Source organism: Lonchura striata, chromosome 3 (genome assembly GCF_050655825.1).
Source record: "Lonchura striata isolate lonStrDom1 chromosome 3, ASM5065582v1, whole genome shotgun sequence".
NCBI lineage: Eukaryota > Metazoa > Chordata > Aves > Passeriformes > Estrildidae > Lonchura > Lonchura striata.
In genome coordinates, this window is record NC_140705.1 from 23425293 (window position 1) to 23445151 (window position 19859).

General features: G+C 35.7%; 1 protein-coding gene across 1 annotated transcript in view; it reads left to right on the plus strand.

The window, feature by feature from the left end:
• MCPH1 (microcephalin 1) overlaps positions 1-18509 on the plus strand; it is a 121723-nt gene extending 103214 nt beyond the window's left edge. The window contains exons 12-13 of the mRNA XM_021551276.4: positions 12990-13227; positions 15086-18509. Coding sequence (XP_021406951.3) covers positions 12990-13227; positions 15086-15135 — 288 coding nt within the window. The 3' untranslated portion in view covers positions 15136-18509. The remainder of the gene's footprint in view (positions 1-12989; positions 13228-15085) is intronic.
• Positions 18510-19859: the final 1350 nt, after the last annotated feature.

Sequence of the window (19859 nt, forward strand, 5' to 3'; positions counted from 1 at the left end):
CTCTCCCAGTATCAGTCCACAGCATAAGGACAAATGCATTACACTTTAATCAGTAATATCATTTTAAAAATATATTCCATGGGTAGTATTAGGACTATCATGCTAGCTCCTCAATTTTAAAAATAATATAATTTTAAAATAAAAATACACACATGAGCCAGTGAGCGTGCAGGACATTTTTAAACTTTTTCCTTATGTAGGACTAGCTAGATTATATTATTTTTCCTCATTCTCTTAGTGTATATACTTTAATATAGTATGTGTGCAAACAAACAGTTACCTTAATGAGAGTTTACATTATTAGAGGACTAAAGCTGTATTCCTGATACAACCACCTTATTCCCATGGATTTTAGTGGTAATTATGGACTGGGGCAGAGCCAGATATGATAAACATTTATTTACATATATTTACTAGAAAACTAGTTTGCAGGAGAGAAGGATTGAGCATTTGTATTTTATCTAAGCATTTAGCATTATTGAGCATTTGTATTTTATCTAAGATATTCAGATGTGTGACTACTAGTTTTGCTTGAAAACTGACTGTTTGTGTTTGAGGGTATTTATCTTGCATTTAAGCTCAAAAACCACTTGCTCATGGACAGTACTTGTTGAGTATCCTTTGGTTTTTAAACTGGAACTGCCTGCATAAGCAATGACAGCCTCTTGAAAAGGCTTTCTGCTTTCACTAAAGCTAAAGCACTTCAGGTAAAATCCAGATAGCCTAGAAAGTAGAAGACACTCAATTCTTAGACAAAGAACAGCAGGAATATAGGAAAGGAACTCAGAAAGGAGAACAGGGTCAAGAGTTTGACCCTACAAACTTTGCCCAGCTAGCATGAGAAGTCACTGAAAGTCCACTACCATAATAAGTCTGCCTAGTTCTCTGTATTTAACTGTGTCATAACTGGCAAGCTCAAATTTAAAACAAACCCCAATTCCATATGGAATTTACAAGATTTTTTTAAAAAAACAGTTTTTAGAAGATTTGATTTTCAGTAAACAGAAGTGGACTTTCTCGTGAATTGATTTTAGATTACCACTTCAGATTAGCACTTCAATATTAGTGTCATACTTTTATTTTATCTTCATTAAGAGAGTTCCTGCAAGACCAAATGCAAATATCAAATACATCGAATTAATATTGTTCTATTATCTTTGTCACTGAAAAAAAGTTAAATCAGAAATAAGTCATAGAAAAAAGGAAAAAAAGCAGAAATGTTATTACATGTTAAAATCCCAAATGCATCTGAAATCCTAATCAGGAATAAGATTGTATTCCAAATAAGGTTTATGTTTCAAATTTCTTATTCACAGCAACAACATGTTAGACTTCTGTTTTCCTCTAGCATTTGATCAGGTTACTGATACAGTGTCTGCTCTGCCTCCTGTAGACTCTTACAAGAAAACAGTGGGGTGATTTGCTGCAAATGTGTTTGGTGTATTAGCTCACAAGTTCACAAGTGTCAATTCCTCAGACAGGTACTGGAATTGGTTACTTTTAGAAAAGCATCATTTATTACCATGCACAGCTTACGACTGTGGTTTGTGAATTCATTTTTTCGCTTTATTAAAAAAAATCCTTTTCAAATGCTTATCCTTAACTTGAGAAATAAAAGCAAAGACAATAAATGTAGTGTCAGGTACTCGACCATTACCCCACCAACTATCATAGCTTTAAACTTACTCTTCATTCACAACATAAATATTTCTCCCTCAATTATACAGAAGACAGTCCCAGCTAGATGTCACAATATAGTCAAAGTTCTTATATTATTGTAATGCTAAAAAGTACTATCATTCATGAAAATAATCTTCAACTAGAAATCATTAGTAATGTCTTTTGTTTAGCACCTATGAAGAAAGTGGTCCTCTCCAAAAACTTTTCTTGAGTAATGGTTATTTTAAAACATAATTGATAAAATCCACCTGGTCAAATATTTGAACACCTAGGGTTTTGTGTTTTTTGCTCTGTGTGTGCTGGCAACTCCAGTTGCTACTTTTAGTGCTGGAGGATTAAATGTCTCTGCTTTCCATTCTTCCTGTGGGATCTTCCAATTTGTGACATAGATTAAGTGAAGAGGAGATGTTATTACACATTAAAAAGTATTCCTGCCAAGGAGTACTACTCAGGAAAGTTATAGACCAGAGGTAATCTTGATAACAGTTCTTTTGGGAATTTCTGAAAGCAGCCTAAATCAGGTCTAGTTTTGCAGTGGGCAGCATTCCACAGCAGTTGCACCATGTGTGATGCCAGGTAATCTCTTTGAGTGGGCTCATTTTTGTGATTCTCAGACTATTTTAAAGATCTTTGCTGCTGAACTTTGATGTAATTTCAACTGACTCTTTAGTTCATATTTTAGAAACCAAGAATTCCCTGCTAATTGTCTTTGTAATGCATGTGTTTCCCTGTAAGTAGAGAGTTTGCATAGGACTTCTGAATGCAGCTCTCCAGGTTTCTGTTGTGCTTAGTCATTACGATGAAACTTTTTTAAACAATTTAAGTAAAAGACCTTTTAATTATACATCACATTTTTGTTAATACTTTGTTTGGTATGTTGTAATATATTGTGTGCTAAACAGAAACATTTTGTGGTTGTTTTGATGAGAGAATACTTTAGGCTGCCCTAATTAGTTTTTCCTCTGTTGATACAAAAAAAAAAATTAAAATAAGAAAGCAACTTTAAAAAAACTAATTTGCTGATGCCTAAGTTTTTAAAGCCAAGTCCTTTTTATTTGTTTCTCTGCAGCATATCAAAAAAGATTGAGAAGTCAATCCTCAGAAATTTGAAGGAAAATGAACTCACTGTGTTCAAGCTTTGACATATTTCATAAAGCTGTTGAAAACCTAAACATGAAAGCCAGATTTATGAGCTTTTCTAAAGTTATTTGTAGATTCCCAAGACGATTGTGTTCCCATCACTTACTGTAGCCTCTAAAACTCAAATGATGCTTAAAAATATTCATGTTTGGCACACACTGAGTTACTGCTGGGCGTTGCAATGGCATTCTGCTAAAACTGAAGAGTAGAGAGAAGAATGTATTCTGTCTTCATGTAAAACAATTCAGTCTGCTGAGACACAGCAAAAGGACTCACATTTTCATATTTTAAAGATAAAACTAAAAATTATTTTAAATCTTAAGATTGCATTTATTATGGGTTCATACAACTGTTTGGGGAATGAGCCATTTGGGAGCATCTGTGTAACCCTTCACATTTGCCAGGCTTTTCCTTTCAACAAGATTACTCACTTTGTTATTACTGGAATAGAAAACTCTTTTATTTATTAAAATATTATTCATCTGCACATTGCCAGGTATAGCAAATCTGTTGACAGCACTGGATTTATCATTTACTGTTAAAGACAAATGGAAGGATTCCCCACTTCCCTAAGCCAGCAAAACAAATGTCATTCTTGAAACTCACTGCACAATATCCTGTGCTGATTAAAAAAAAAAAAAATAGTGGACTGTCCAAAATGATCCAATATCTGAAAAGCCTAAGGTAGTTTAAATGAGCTTACAATTTTGAATTTTTTTCTTTAATGCAAATACTGAGCTTCGATGCCTTGTGTCTTCATCATTTGTAGTATTTAACCATGGGGAGTATCAAGTTGCCCTCCATTAAGTGCAGCATGTTATTAGCTCATGGAATTTCTGTTTCAGTGTGGTCTTTCATCACTGAAATATAGCTATCTGGAAATGTATTCTTTCAGTCTGTGAAAATACAGATGTGTTTACTCCCATATTATTAAACATTGCTATTTACTTCATTAACACTTCATTCCTTAAGCTACTCTGCTGAAATTAATGACATACTGGTCTCATGCGCTGGTTTGCTTAAAACAAAAACCCAACAATTTCCCTTATGTGGGTTGGGAGAGTTCAGTAAACCTAGAGGAGACCTTATATGAAATATGGGTAAATGGTTGCATTTGAGGGAATAAATGCCAAAATGCAACTGATCTTCCTTCTTCTTGTTGCTGTATGAGAATGAACTGAGATACCAATATGGGCAAGTTGCAGCTGTTAAAAGATAGCCCACATTTAGTTGAGGTTGTTATTTTTGTCCAGTTAATAATTCCATTTGAAAGAAGCATCCCATACCTATATCACCACCCCATTACATCTGCCAGAAGTGACTCCATGCTCTCTGGTGCCTGTGTCTAGTGATCCAGGTAACTGGAAAGGGATCTGCAGAGTGCGTGAGTGAGTGAGTGAGTGAGGGAGTGAGTGAGTGAGTGAGTGAGTGAGTGAGTGACAACACCGTGCACACCACACACACTTCACGCTCCGGGTTCATTCCAGCCTGCTCCTCTGAACTGAGCCCATCTTCTGAGTGTATTCCACACAAATGGAGTACAGTCTGTGCCCTGATGGCTGCTCCACAGTGAAAACATAAAGTGCACTTCATGGGATTTACAGAGTCATTTCCAAACTGCATTAAACTAAACCAGTAAAAATGTAAGTATCATTTTGCCAAAGGTCCTGCGAGGATAGATCCATCAAGAATAGATCTTTGTCAGATGTGAGGAAAAACAGGTCCATCTATATATTACATACCTTTTAAAGTCATGGCTGGTTGTATAAATCAAATTACTTGGAGGCTAACATTTTCTTGGTTTGCATGCTTTTGTTCAACTGTCAGTTGAATTAAGGGAAGAAACTTACTGTTCTTATTTTCTTGTTTTTGAGACATATGGACTTGCATGAGTCTACAAACTGTGTTTGGTAGAATCCTACCAATAATGCCAGATATAAAATGGTAGATTCAACATTTCTCACTTAGATCTCCTGCATAGACGACCCATAAATGCTCACATGAGCTCTTTGTCACAAACATAATGAGGCCAACACACCAGGACATGTGGAAACCATTGGCATAAAATGTTCAACTATTGCATCCATATACTGTATTTGTTATATATGCTTTTGCTAAGCTATCAGGCTGTAAAGTCTGATTAATCATTACCTAAATTTCTAGAAATTTCCTTTTCTGGTGGAACTGGAGATGCATTCTGTCAGTTAATTACTAAACTGTCTTCATCTCACCTCATGAGTTTTCTCACTTTCACCCTTGCAAATTCCCTCCCTCCCAACATCCCTCAGAATGAGGAAGCAAGCAGCTCTGTGGTGCTTAGCTGCCACCAGGACTAAGCTACAAGAGATTGGAACTAACCTTGAGAGACAGAAGAAATGGTCAGAGGTAAGTATGATGGAGTTCAGTAAAGACAAGTGCAAAGGCAGAGAAATAATCACCTGCAGAGTGACAAAGCGATATTTCTGCCCAAAGAGCAAGTCAGTATTTTAGAGGATCTGAACCAATATGTGTAACATCTGTCATACTCTGATAAAATAAGCAGGCATTCAAGGATGTGTTAACAGGAATGCTAAGCATAAGACACATGAATTGTTTGCAGTGTGCAGAGAGCAGTGGTGAGGTCTGAGCTGGAATACCTTATCTAGTTTTGGGCACTGCTCTTCTGGAAAGATGTGGGATCCATTGGCAAAAATCCAGAGTAGAGTAACAAAACTATCAGAGGTCTACAAAATATGACCCCAGCACAAAGACTGAAAGAACTGTGTTTGTTTAGTCTAGAGACAACTGAGTGGAGACATGATAACTGCCTTCAAATATTTAAAGGTTGTTGCAAAGAGGAAAAGAAGAAATTGTTCTCCATGTGCTTGGCACTAGGACAAGAAATAATGGGCTGAAAATGCATCAGAGGCAATTTAGGTTATATCATTAAGGAAAGCTTTCTAACTGTGAGAGAAGACAAGCATTGGACTAGATTGTGAATGGAGGTGGAAGATTTCTATCTTTAAATTTTACAGGGATTCTTGGGGTCTTGTCACATGTAGTACATGTAACCCCCATGATACGCCAGTGGTGCAGGGCTCAGGGGTGCATGTGCCACACTCATACACCACTTTGGCATGGGGCATGGAACAGGGCTGCTTTATTGATACCCTTCCCAATTATAATTTGCAGAATTTTGATATAAATGTGCAATTGCAATTTGTATTCTTACCACTGCCTGGTAGTCACTTGAGTTCTCTTGAAATAAGATGAAATGGAAGGACAAGTTTTCAGGTATTTCAGAAGAAAAGTTTAAATTTCTAGTCCTGAAAAATCATTTCATAGTTAGCTAATTTGTAATTAAAGGATTTTTAATTTCAAAAACACTTTGTTTATGTTGAAGCCAAATGCAAATATATTTCAGAATATTTTTGAAGTTCTAAGCAAGTAGTTACAGTAAAGTGGCCCTATCTTACAATATTAACAGAGTGTTTTAAAATTATATATATATATTGGAAATACAGCTCCTTGATTTTCAAGTCATAGTTATTCTCAAAAGGAGAAAGACAATGCATTACCCTGATTTGTTTTTTATTAATCTATAGTTGATTACATTGAATTATGTAGTTTTTAAAAATAGTTCTATCTCTGGAAAACAAGGAAATTAAACTAAAAATAAGTTATTTTTTTCTTTTCCTGCAAAAATTTGCTATGCCGGAAAAAAATGGTTCAGACATCTTCCAGTATAATTTTGAATATCCGCCAAACAGTAGATTTATTTGCCAAACATTTTCATAAAGTATTCCCACTGGGACTCAGTCTTTCAGAGAATAAATTGGTGAAATTAACTTTTCTTATCAGTCTGTGGGATTTGAGAGAAGCACGGTTGTCTGCCAAAACACAGTAGAAAGAAACAATATCAAATAAATTGTCTGGATTCAAGTGTTCTTGCTTTGCCCTCGCCTTGGCCAGGAAACACTTATGTGAAGAAGTATCAGAGGAGGGGAAGAAACTGTTTTGAAAAACTTTTCAGATAATACAGTCTTAACTGTATGCTATTTCTCCTTTTGCTTTCCTTTTTATTTTCCAAGACCAGACACTGAAAGTTTCTTTTTTCTGGACCAAATGTTCTACTCTATCCTCTTCCATGTCTGGCTCCTGGCTCAGAGCACCAGGTTTCCTACTGCAGAAACCAATGGCCTGCTTGCCTGTACACAGTCTCCGTGTGTGTGCGTGTGCTGGGGGGCTGATGTAGTCTTATAAAGTATTGCATTTTTCTCACTTCTGGCTGTCCGAAGTTTTGACAGACAGGGAGCTTCTGTTTCAGCCAAAGGATATCAATAACCAATGAGAAAGCATTGTTTCAATAAACAGTCAGAGATAAAGATGCAATATTTGTAATTAACTTATATTGCATGAATGTTGCAAGTTGAGTTTAGCTCTGAGAATGAAAAACATCACTAGCAATAACAAATGCATGTCCTGCCCAAGAGTGGAATGAGGTTTGGGTGCTGTTGAGATAACAGGATGGCACTACACCAAGAACAGGTTGGGATCCTGCATCAGTGTGGTGTTTAACTAAGACAACATTATTAAAAGTTGAGAATCAACTTTTTTGTGAAACTGCTTGCTGAAGGAAGCTGTGTGCATATTTTAACATGCTCTTTTATGCCAGACAGCACCAATTTCTTTTTCTAGTGCAGCATTTCAATGTAATTTTTAAAGCTTTTAGTGAATACTATTTCAATTTTAGTATTACTAACATGTTAGAAAAACTCAGCAAAGTGCTAAAATAATAAAAAACCTCAACAAACTAAAATGATGAGCTTTTAATTTAAGTTGAAAATTTATGGCACATGTTTTTCCTACAAAAATAGAGTTGCTACTTGATTAGTTGCTTCTATCCTATTAAACCTGATATTTAGAAAGATGGAAAAGAAAAAGCATTTCTTCTTTTTCTTGCACCAGTACTGCATTGTTAACACAAATCACTCCTTGATCCCTGTAGGGTCCTTTAGATTCTGCAAATTCCTCACTGCAGGATAACTGTACTTTCAGAAGTCTGCACACTGCAATATTCTCCTTTTCATCAGAAGCAGGCTGGTGGTTCACTTGTGTGGATGTAAGCTCTTGATGTCTATGTACATAAGGCTCCACATATGTGTTTTTCTTTTAAACTTTTACTAAATGACAGTCCAAAAATGCATATCACCATGCAAGTGTGATGATTCCTAACAGGGTTATAATTGTGATTTTGTTCCTCACAAGGGCTTCATAAAGAATTATAGCAACTGCAAATGTAAACATTACTTAGACAGTATATTGATCCATACTGAAATAATGTGAATATTAAAATCTTAGAGCTCAATACTTCCCCAGCAACACCACTAAACTATATTAAATTAATATGCTATTTTATATGTATTTTATTGTTAAATTTGTATATTTTCAAAGCATAAAGCCTGTGGGGTTTGGTGTTCATCAGTTTTGTAGGGGTTTTGTCATTTAATATTTGCAGAGTAGTAATCTAACCCTTAACACTTCAACAGTCAGTTTTCTTTTTACTGAAAATGAGCAATAAATTAATTTTTGATCATCAATTTCAAATGAAATAATAATCGGTCTTTAGACAGATATAAACCATAAAATATACAATCTTCTCTCTTAAAACTTGTGTCTGCAATTTTCTTTTCTGCTGTTTGCATGTAATAGAATATATTCATTATTTTTGCAAGTAACAATAATCAAGACATTATAGATTTACATGTTTTCATAAATACTATATTAAATGCTCAAATATTAATTATTAAATAAAACAGAAAGGTTTTTTTAGATTTATTTATCTATAGTCAATCATTGAAATTAATAATGAAGATTAATAATGTATACATTGATTATGCAGTGCATGCACAAATTTTCAGATGTGTAATCATTAAAGATGCCTACATTATATGTAGCTATTTTGAAGCCAGTGCTTCACATTATCAATTCTAGGCTACAAATACAATTTTTGTTAATTGTAATAACCATACTTTTCATATTTTTGTGAAATAATATTATTCTAATAGTAATTTAGGCTGCACATTTCTTCATGTGCTATCTTCTGAAAATTGGGTGCTGTAAATAGGAAATTAGCCATGTAGGTGCTTAAAAATATCAATGTACATTCAGAATATTTATTTTCTTACATATTGCATGAATTCAGGTATTATTCAGAGATAATATGTTTGTAGCATTTGATAGCTGTCTCCTCTGGAGTTTATGGAGTTTTGTGTTTGTTCTGGCACCTTGCCCACCAGCAGGTATTCTTATACAGTCCTAGACAAAACTATCAAGTTTAGGAGTATTTATACTATATGCTCTTTTGGCTTGGGGGGATTGAAAATGAGTTACAGGAAGGACAATAATTGGTGAAGTTTTGTTGCTTTTTTTTTTTTACTTTTAAACAAAGAAATATTTTATTTGTTTGTTATACATTCTCCTTAAGTTTTACTTTGGTCAGGAGTAATTTTTTTTTCCCATTTAAAACTACGGTTCAAACAAACACATACATTAATGGCACATTTTTGAGAAATGTATGCATGTAAAAGGTGTTTTCCTGCCATTCATCCAGATAGTGAAAGGATGAGGTTTATGGTTATAGTCTTACCAAAAAGATTAAATAGATAGGTTAATAGCACTTTGTTTTAGTGTTCATCTGCTAAAGAATACCATTGGAAATGAAAATCAATGCTGTCTAATAGGCACTAACACAACTTATAGACTTATAGATCCACAATTTGTGGAAATTGTTGCTTTTGGGATCTGATATTTTCCCAGGCTTGTCCTCTGCTAAGGAATTATTTATTTATTTGTAAAAGTTTGCATGAAACGGGTATGGTTTCAAAGGACTGGGAGCACCCCTGGAGTGTCACAAAGGCTTTGATGTTGCAAAGGCAGCTGAGTCAATTCAGGGGTAAGAGCTTGATTGTGCCCTCTCATCCCCCTACCAAAGCCTGTGTGGTCAGCTGGCTGCCCTTCAGAGCTGGCCAGCAGTGGAACTTTCAGGCCAGTGGGCCAGGAAGCAAAGTTAACCTTCCAGACTCCTCTCTGAGCTCTGAATGTAAATGCTGTCATTTTTTTGCCTCTCTGTGGCCTGTGAGTGGATCCAGTGTGCTTGAGCAAATCCGGGCACAGCTGATTGGGAAGGTGGTGATGGTACTCCAGACAAAGGAATTGCAGAGATGACAGTCCATGTTGAATCCTTCCTTTGATGCTACCACTGGGATGTGCTGTGTTCTTACCCTGTGCTCCTCTCAAATGCACTGGTAATGAACCCAGATGAGTTTAAGAAAAGTTTAAGAAAACCTGCTCTATAGCGCAGCAGCATTTCCCTTCTCTGGGTCTCTGGGTGCTCCTACTATGTACTGAATGCATGAATAAAGCATGCTAATTGTGGACATGAGCTGAGGTGAGTGCTGTTAGGTCCTTAAAATTTGGGTTTCCTGATTTTATGATTAGCTATGTACACATTTACTTTAGTATTAATTTCATCCAACAGCTGTTTCTATAGGAAGATGTATCATACAAATGAGATTTCATTACAATGGCAGCAAATAAATCCTTTCAGGGGAATTTTTTTAGGAAGCAGGAATACAATAAGCCCTTTTAAATAATATTCCCTAAAATATGCAGAAAACAGAAGATTGCAACAATTTATATTTGGTGTCTTCTGTCTAACACAAGTCCTACTGCCTTCTTAAGAGAAAACCTTATTAATTCTAGTAATTTTTATCTTTAAAATCTTGGACTTTCAGGTTGACAAAACCAGTGTGACTTTTGTCTTTTTTAGTTAAATCTAATCTATTGTAGATAAACTAGCACTATACTCTCTTTGGAATTGTCTTTTTTCTATCAGTTGCATGTAATTTGTGCCAGTAATTCCAAAGAGCGCAGTGTCAAATGAACTAAGATGACATTGCATTTGTCATGAGGCTGTTATGAGGTTGATACAAAATGGATTGTTATTTTTCACTATAGCGCATACTTTAATTTGTTGAAAGTGCTTATAACAAGCACTTTCATAGTTGCACAATAGCATAGTTTTTAAATTAAGATTAATTATTGCAATCCTAGCAATACCAAAATCATGCTGCTCTGTACATCGCAGATTGCAAAGTGGTTTATGTTCCTGACCTAGTCTCCTTTTAAGATGGTGATCATGGCCTCTAAGCCTCACAAGACCCATCACAAATAGTGCTCTTAGAGAATTCCACATCTGATACCATGTATTAAAGCAGTACAATTATTAATTTTCTGGTTTTGTTAACACCAAGATGCCCAGTAGACAGACACTCCTAGAAGAGTGTTCTACTCAGATGGAGGTAGGCAATACTCCACTGAGTCCAAATCCAGATCTGCACATGCAAAGCATCGGGTGCAGAAGGGCCATTAGATATATTCAATAAGTTTGGTTCCTCCAAAGTCTGCAATATACTGTGACCAACAAAATTACTTAGCAGCTGTGTGGCAGGATTAGGTGTGCTATGTCATTTCTAAACCTAAGTTTACAAAGGAATAGAAAATATAGAGTATTTCTTGGGTTGTGTTTGAGTCTTTTTCATCTGATTCATCTGTAGTAGTCACTGTCTTAATACCTTAGTGAATTCAGAAAGCAAAGAATCAACCTAATTTTATTCTTAGGAGAGCAACCAAGGAAAATAACAATCTGAGAAAGCTGATTTATTGGTGGAGGAGATCTCAAAATTCAGGTTGAATTGAATTGACATGTCCCAGAACAGCAGAGGCCAGTGACACAGAGCCACTGACCTGAAGCTTCATGTTACCATGGGTTTCAGACTTTGCATGGTCTTCTTCCAGCTCACTGATCAGAAGTGCTAAGGCACTTTGGACTTTTATCTGTGAACATGCCATAGAACCATTTGGCTTTATAAACTCCTGCAAATCAGGTGGAGATTCTTACTTTGGCTGCACATCTGCCAGGCACATACATTATCACATTAGATTCTTAAGTGCCTATAGTTTCACAGCATGTTTATGTGTGGAGTGGAAGGAATCCACTCAACAGCTAATTTTTTCCACTGTTCCAGTTACATCTTCTCACATGCTACAGTTTTACTCAGATGTCACCTTCTCACTTGCTATATTCAGATGTCTCATAAACCAGTATATGCAAAATGAGCTTTCCTCCATGCTCATGTTGTCATCTGTATAAAAAATTTCAAACATCACACGATATGAAACATTTCATTTTGTTCTCATATTGCAATTAACTCCAGTCTCATTGTAAATTTTTCAAACTTTGACAAGCAATACAAAATCAGATCTATAACCTACAATGCTCTGGCAGGTCAATGGCAGCCTCACAATAAGAAATAAAACTTTTTTTTAATTTTGGTATGAAAACTTTATTTTGCACACCATGGTGTTTACACTTGCTATATGCACTGCTTTTATGCATATTAGAGCTAAAGGAGATGGCTTTAATTGCTACAACACTGTTCTGCAAATTATATACTGAGAAGAACATTTGCCTTATATAGATCAACCAGGTTTTTGCTATAGTGATCAAATGTTACAAGCTGCACAGCATTCACAGAGAACTTATTTTGATTTTGTGGACACAAAAGGGTTTATAGCAAATGTTTCACTCTGAATGCTGGTACATTTGTGTTACTTCATACATCTGAGTGAAAATACAGTTTGTTTCTGTGGAGCACAGGAGGGGAAAAGAGGTCCTAAAGTTTAAACTCTGAGGTAACTATGTTTGTAAACTCCCCAGTACAAACTGACGAGCATTATATATTATAAAGTCTATCATGGTTTCTGTCTGTGCTGCAATATTATAATTATTTATAATATCCTTTAAGATTTCTGTGTGATGGCCAGTGTTATAAATGTAAGAATGTAAGACTATGGTGAAAAATAATACTGTCAAGTGCTTTAAGAAGCTTTATAGGTAAAACGTCTGACCTATAACAAAATAATCTCAAAATCTGGTTTGGAAACTGTATTGATCAAGTAGAGCAAACTCTTTGTAAATTTTACACAAGAATTTCTGATAACACCTGAAAAAGTAAAGTGCGTATTAATATATTTCTTTTTTTTTTCTGAATTATGAAAAACAAGGATTACTTTAAGTGGAAATGTAACACATTGGTTAATTAATTTTCTTGTTTCCTCAAATACAGATCTGCAGGCTTCAGCGTCATCTATCAACAGGAAAATACCAGCAGAATCTCTTTTCAAACCAGCCTGTCATGTTTGTATCTCCTACCAGTCAGCCCCCCTGCAATCAGCTAATTGAACTTATACAGCTGGCAGGAGGGAAAATATGTAAAGCCTTACGTCAGGCAAAAATCTGTATAGGAAAAAAACCAGGAAAGAAGTACCAGGAAATAATTTCTTTATCAGAAAAATGGGTATTAGGTAAGACACCAAATTTCAACTTATATTAAATATTGCAGAATATGTATTTTAAAAGTTATCAAAAGTATTTCGCTAAATTGAGGTTATGAAGGGAAGAAAATTGAACCAACTGCTACTGCTAGATTTTCAGGAAAGTTGTCTCTATGGTGAGATCTTTATCTTACAGCTAAGAAGGCTTTATGATGGTCCTGGTACTCACCATTTTAATCTTTCCTAGAACAAATATCATCCAAATATTTTCAAATTTATCTTTTGTATGATGGTTTAATTTAGAGCAAATTAAATTATGGGAAAAGGCCTATATGAGAATTGCTTTCAAAAACAGCATGCATTTCAACTTTAGATGTAGTTTTAACTGGTGTAAATAGGCATAGTAATACTGAAATATGGTGACTGGCACCCTCTGATAAATTTTCCTGAATGCTGTATTGTACATCAGAAAGACAATTTTTGCAGTCTCCATTTCACTTGCAAAAAGTTTCTTTTTAACACCTGCTGTTATGTTTCTGAGTTCTTAATCTATCATTTTCTCAACTCATTTGCAACCCATTCTCATAGACTCTACTTTCAGCACGAGTATTTTCCGAAAAGGGACCTTATTTAGAAAAAGTAAGCTTTCATTTATGTCATATGCTCTGTCAAGCTTCTCCAGAAAGTGTGTCACTCATACCCAAGCAATAAATGTACTACAGGAGTTGATGTTATATGACAGTAGCCAATCAAGTCCTAATCTCTTGACCTCAAATGCTGTCAGATCATAATGACTTAAAACTTGAATGAAAATACCATTAAAGAAGAATGGAAAAGTGAGCCATGAGGGAAAAATACTCTCTAAATGCACGTTTTATGTCATACTTACTTAAAGTATAAGATAAAATTGTGAAGATTGGCGAGAGAGGCGTAAGAAGCATTGTTAATTGTACCTTTCTCCAGTTTCCAGGAAGACTTAGAGAGCAAGTGTGCAAAAAAAAAAAGAAAAAAAAGTGAGTAGGTGATGAAACCAGAGGTTTGTGCAAGACTAAAAATAAGAGTAAACTGAACACAAAAGTTTCTAATAGTAGTGCCAGATGGACAAATGCAATGATCTGAAGCAGAGTGTGATTCATGTGTCCCACTCTTGTACTGGTCTCATGGAGGTCTGCCTTATCCCAGGTCTCATGAGCTCCCTGCAGCTGCATGGGCCACCTTCAGCCCATCAGTGAACTGAAGGAATTGCATATCCAGCTGCTAACTAAAAAGATTCTAAATAGTTTGTGCTGTTTACAGATTTCTCAGTTCATTTTTGCAGTCTGCTTTATAATCACTAGGTCCTGCTCACAAGGCATGGTCACACTCTAGTTAATGGGTTTTAATTCATTTTGATGAATCATACAATCTCTGAAAAAAGTATTCCTATACTATGCTTTAAAGGAATTATATAGAGTTTTGAAGCTCTGCCCCTTTCTCAGCAACTGTGTGCATAATAGTATGAACAGTGTCACCTATAAATTGCTGTCTGAATGAAATAAATCAGATCTGAAAGTGTTTCTAATCTTTCACACTCAGATGTTGCAATCTAGTTGGTTTGTGGCTATCTGCTCTCTGCTATTAATAACAGCTGTCAATTAATTCACTTAAGGTTGACCAGAACAAAAAGCACATAGCTCAGTAATGCAGCACTCTTTTAAAATTTTAAGTAAATGGTAAGTGCTTGCACTATTATCATTTGACTGTTTGCATTTATTTTCTCTCTCTGGGTTCTCAGCACCACCAAACTGCTTTATACTAGAAACTGCTCTGAAGTACATTGTTGCTTTACCATCTGTTTCTTTTGCATTTTATTTTAAATAATCCTTGTGTGTTTTTTATTTATTTTTAGATTCAATCACTCAGTATACAATATGTCCTATGGAAAACTACATTTTTTAGATGTGAGCTAACTCAAGAGTTTCCATATGGTGGTAAGGAAACACGCCTAACTTGGATTCGACAAAAAAATAAGATGTAAAGGAAATTTTGGAAAAAGTGCAAGTTATAGACTTATATATACAGAGGATCAATTACTATATTTTTAAGATTTGTGCAAGTGTTCATCTTGTGAAATTTTTAGATTTTGAAATAAAGTATTTCCATAATAAAAGTCATCTTCCTTTTGTTTATTTGTTGAAGACCTTTGGAACTAAAATCTGAAGGAATCACTATTCACTGGGAGGGAGTGGAATTTCCTAGTGTTCAAGCAAGGTCGGTCATGTGGCAGTGCAGTAAAAGATGTGCACTCAGCATGTGTGAGTGTGCCTGAGCTGGGTCTGGTGCAGTCAGCAGGAGCTGTGATCCCAGGGCAGATGCAGGAATCTGTTGGCTCTTCTAGTCCAAGTGCCCCTGCACACACCTGTAGGGCCGTGTTGCCACATCTTCACCACCACTGCTAAATACATTTCATTGGTAAAAGGATAAGGTTGCCCATGGTGCTCAAGTCACACCTGCTGCTGTAATCTTGCACTTCTAAACTGAGTTTTCAAAAGTAAGTGAAACTCAGTAATTATGCTCAGATATTTAAGATATTGTTTTATTTCAATGCCTTTAATTGAATCTCAAAATGTTTCTACCTTACACCTAGGCTGAAACAACAGTTACTGACTCTGAGTTAAATGCATTTAGACAGCACATCGTTCAAATGCTAAAATCTGTTGAAAAGGAAACATATTATGAAATCCTTTAGGTATTCCTGCAAAATGTATGCAAATGTCTCACATGTTAAATTCCTCTTTAATCTGTAGATTTGTTTTTAGCAGGTACAAAGTGAGGTTTATATGTAAAATATGTTGCATAGCATCTGTTATCTATAAATGTACAAGCTTCTTTAAAGACTTCCAAGTACCAGATATCAAAATGATGCATAATGACAGAGTAATGTTATTACATAATTTAAAGGCGGCTCATAACTCGCACCTTCCAAACTCAATGTTCCCCTCAGAGTTCCCTCAGTGTAAGAAAATGCAAGCTGTGGACAAAAAAAAAAATATTATTTTGAGTTAATATTATGAAAATTCAAAGTATAATGGTTGATTTTTATGTTATTTTTACACTGCCATTCTATTGCATTGTTCTAATTCTTGGGATTTTGAAGAGATTTGAATATAAAAGTTCTGCAAACAAGGATTATACAGTCTTTTTCTTCAAAACAAGTTCAACAGTATCTGTGGGTGACAGGCTGTTTCAGGTACAAATTCCATTTGTACAGTTGCTCTGTAAAATGTTAAATAGACACAGAATGGAAAAGCTCCACATTATGATTCTTCTATGGAAAATTAAACTGATTTTATTTTCTGAAATGCTAAGCACCTGTAACTCAAAAGGTTAAGACCTCATTTTCAAGTGTTACATAGCTGGATTTGATGTGTAAACTATAAAATCTAATTTGCTGAGGACTTTTCCTTGCTTAGTTTTCTGATATTCAAATTTTTAACAGTGGAAAGAAAAAAGTAGGAGAAGTATGTTTGATATAAAAACTGTTATGTTTGATACAAAATTTGCTAATCATGTCTGTCTACAAAATCAAAACTATTTACCTGTTCAGAGCACTGGTAATATGTTACCACTATTCAGCCTTGACCTTATGAGCCCCCTTATTAAGAAGGGAGTTGCCAAGTATTATAGAGTAAAATAAAAATACTTATATACATTGTGGCATGTGAACATATGGTTGCCAGTAAATAGCAGAATCATTTGTTTGAATTATACTGCTTAACTTTGACTATAACAACCTCCTGGTTTTATTTTTTAGTCATTTCCTAAGTGTACTACCCATAAAAATCTGTCACTATTAATTTATAGAATATAGCACTCCAAATCAGCTTTCTCATAAATCTTCTTAAGATTAGTCTCAGCTATTTAAGTTGTAAATTCTTGGATCATCTTGTTGGTCTTTATTAGCCACACATGTAACACACTTGACAGTGAAAAGTCTAATACCCTTTTATCCTAAACTAAAAGGTTTCCAACAAAACAATCTGCCAATTCAGATAATTCCACCTTAAATTCTATGGTTGATAGAAATCCCTATCTATTGGCTCTTCTTTCAGAATTTGTAGTAGACAGGCAGATATAGCCAGCAGGCAATTGAATTCCAAATTCTGGCCTCACATTCTGGGCAATAGGACTGCTGTCTACCCTGATTGATTGCTTTCTAAGAGCACACCCAGCACCAAGAAGCATCAGTGATTCATGAGCAGTTTTGAGTTCTGAGATCTTTGCAATGTGCAGTGGTCAGTGAACATTCTGCCACAGCACAGCCGTGCGCTCTCCTCTGCAGACAGGTACTGGATCTCCTTCTAGGGAAGATCTACATTTACTAATTTCCCTTATTGCTTGCTTTCTGTTTTGTTTTGTTTTGTTTTTTGCTTTTTTGGACATCTTTTTTGTGCAGGAGAAATTGTCTTAACCTTACCTTTTTCATCCTGCAAGAATACTTTTGCCATTCATTTGTGAAAATGACTAGGCATAGCTGCTGTGTCTCCTCCTCAGAGAGCTTCTGCTCCCCTGCTAAAAGCTCTCTAGTTCAATCCCATTAGTACAATTAAAGGTCTTTCTAAGACAGCTTAATTTGATTAGGAATCTGATTAAACCAAAATATATTGGAAAGTCAAAATAAATATTATTCCTCTGTGAGAGTCACATTAGCTGAGCTAATTTGTAAATGTGGTTTTAACTCCTAGCACATTTTAACTTATTTTACTTTCATCAGTGCTGTAGGTAGTACCAGTTGGGTGCACAGACCAATATTCCTCCCACCCTTCCTCTTCCAGAGATAAGAGCTTTTACCACACTTGGTCTAATTTAGTTGGGACTCATATTGGCAAATACTGAGGACAAACACAAGCATGGCCTTGAAGAATGTGTTGCTCAAGCTGTGTCAGAATGGCAGCAAAATTGTTGTCCTCTTCAAACCATATGTCCATAAAAAATGGCCTAGGATCTAAAAAACTTTCTTCGTTTCAGTGACTAATAATGTGAGATTGCTAAGGATGTGTTTGAAAGAAGAGTGCCAGTGAGGTAGGTGGATGTTATATCTCTTTTGCCCCTTTCTCTGTTTTTGTAATCAGTTTTAGATTGTAACTGCATTTATGGTAAGTATATCAATACAGTAAAAAGTCTCTAAATAGTCACAGTGATCCCAGTATATGAACCATCTGGTATTAACTTACTAAACTACAGATTTATGTTTCTGGATATCTTCCTGACTCAACTATCATCAACGTTTTGGAGATTGTTCTTTTTTAAATAAAAATAACTAATAAAAACTATTACATCACTTAATCATCTGTTGATAGTTCCACTAAAATAAACTTGTGTTATATTAATTGATATGTATAGAATATAATTTTGCAAAACTGCATTATGTGCTGAAGTGTTATCAGCACATTCAGTGCTAGGAACCTGCCAGCACACACGCACTTTTTTTTTTTTTTTTTTTTTTTTTTTTTTTTTTTTTTTTTGGTGAAACCTTAGAGACTGTGAGGCAAAGGTGCTCTAAATTAGTCTTTCTGGGCAGGTTCTGTGGCTCTGTGGAGCAGTGTTTCTAATATCTACAAAGCTTAATGTTGAGATATACCAGTAACAATATCTAGGAAACTGAATAAACTAGTTATTTTTTCTTCCAAAGAAACCCATAACTACAAAAAAAATTAAAAATTTGTTCATACTGAAACCTGAAAAGTATTAACAAGCCTCTCTCAGTGCCAGCAGTCATTTTTAATGACAACTCTAATAAAATAAAACCAAATGGCTGTGGTCCTATTGCAATAAACAGGGTCTAATTTCTGATCTCCTTTTATTACTTTATTTCAAAATTACCTCTTTGCATGACAGAACCAAGCAGCAGGCTCTGGAAGAGTATCACCTGTACTACAGCATCATGCAGCAGCTGATAAAAACTGCCAGTGGTAAAAAAATAACCACTGTTATCAGCACAGGTGTCTGCTGAGAGCTTTTGCTGGGATCTCGCAAAGCAGGATTTTCCTTCTGTTGATACAGATGTGAAGCAGCCTCTAATGACCCAGGAGTGGCTCAGGCTGCTGTGCAGGACCGAGGTGTTAAGTAGCAGCCAGGTGTGATGCAGCACTGCACGTTTCCTTGGACATCCTTCGGAGAGTGATGTGTGACACAGGTCTGGAGGCACAGCCCTCCCAGCCTGCCGGCACCTCCTCACCTTCCTCACTCCCGGCAACCTCGGGCTCACACTGGCTGAACCTTCCTGTGACCTCTTCGTGCCAGCTTGTGTTGTTTGCCTTGTAGCATCTGCTCTCTGGAAGGCACCTGAGCAATCACTAGAGGCAAAACGGCTACGGGGTGTTTATTTTCCAAGGGAATTTATCAGTGCCCACAATGCCATTCACATTGTTTTAGAGATTTATTTAAAGAAAAAAAAAAAAAAAAGGTGCAGCTACATGTGAGTTGGTGAAAGGATTGATACCACCGGTCCAGACATGTTTAGGCTTTGCTCGGGGATTGTTTTTTCCTTGTTCATCACAGATTTTATGGAGCTATACACTCATAGCTTTTAGGAGAGAAAACCAGGTCTTTAGGAGGGTGTGTGAAGGGAGGTGGATTTACAATACTATTGATGTGACATGTGCATGTGATATGGCAGCTGA